General features: G+C 58.2%; 1 protein-coding gene across 1 annotated transcript; it reads left to right on the top strand.

Moving 5' to 3' along the window:
• Positions 1 to 395: 395 nt before the first annotated feature.
• On the top strand, positions 396 to 835 carry Tsp_16096 (conserved hypothetical protein; the record flags this gene model as incomplete). The annotated part of the gene is made up of 1 exon (XM_003367315.1): positions 396 to 835. A coding segment is annotated over exon 1 (440 nt), but the record flags the coding sequence as incomplete, so codon positions are not given.
• Positions 836 to 858: the final 23 nt, after the last annotated feature.

Genomic DNA, 858 nt, shown 5'->3' with positions numbered 1-858 from the left:
GGATGGCCTCGTTCAAGACGGTTTCAGTTCTAAGCCCTTGAGGAAGAACAAATATGAGCGTTTAGGGAGGGGCGATCCAAACTCGCCATCTGGACGCCTGGCTCCAATGCAAACGCCAAGGTAAGACTGCGAGCTGCATTGTGCTCGACCGGTCATCCTCCCGTTTTATAACGACCGGACGGTACACCAGCTTTGCAGCGATGCGCTTTGCGTTGCCCGCTCGCCTGGATTTGTTACCTTGCCGGGCGAGATCCTCTTTACGCTCGTACCAGAACTGTCGGCGGTGCGGTTACGACCGAGAGACCCTGCCGCACATCCTCCAGCACTGTCGGCAGTTCAGCGCCCCCGCTTACCAAGCCCGGCATGACGCAGTTCAGGGACGCCTGGAAACGGTCATGCGTAGGCGGTTCCCCAACCTCCGCGTAAACCGGGCTCTACCGGAGATTGGGTCGAACAAGCGGCCTGATCTTGTGGTCGTTGACGAGGAGAAGCGGTTAGTGATTTTGCTTGATGTTGCAATCGTGTTTGAAAACACTGCCGCTGCCTTCGTCGATGCCCGGACCAGGAAGTGGGCGCACTATGAAAAGGAGATCCTCGCGTACCGGCTACGAGGATACTCCGTGACGTACGACGCCATCGTTGTCGGTGCTCTGGGGACGTGGGACCCGAAGAACGATGCCATCCTGAAAAGGATCGGTGTCGTCTCCCAAAGGTACCTACGGCTCATGAAGGTTCTCGTGGTGTCCGAGATGTTGGAACATTCTTCACGGATCTACAGAAGACACCTCGGCCTGCGAGACCTTCTCCCGGACACCGGGCGCGAAACGGCGACCGGGTTGGCACGACGGAGACAGACCC

This window comes from Trichinella spiralis (genome assembly GCF_000181795.1).
Source record: "Trichinella spiralis strain ISS 195 chromosome Unknown Scfld4487, whole genome shotgun sequence".
NCBI classification, from domain to species: Eukaryota; Metazoa; Nematoda; class Enoplea; order Trichinellida; family Trichinellidae; genus Trichinella; species Trichinella spiralis.
This window is presented reverse-complemented; position numbering and strand designations above follow the sequence as displayed.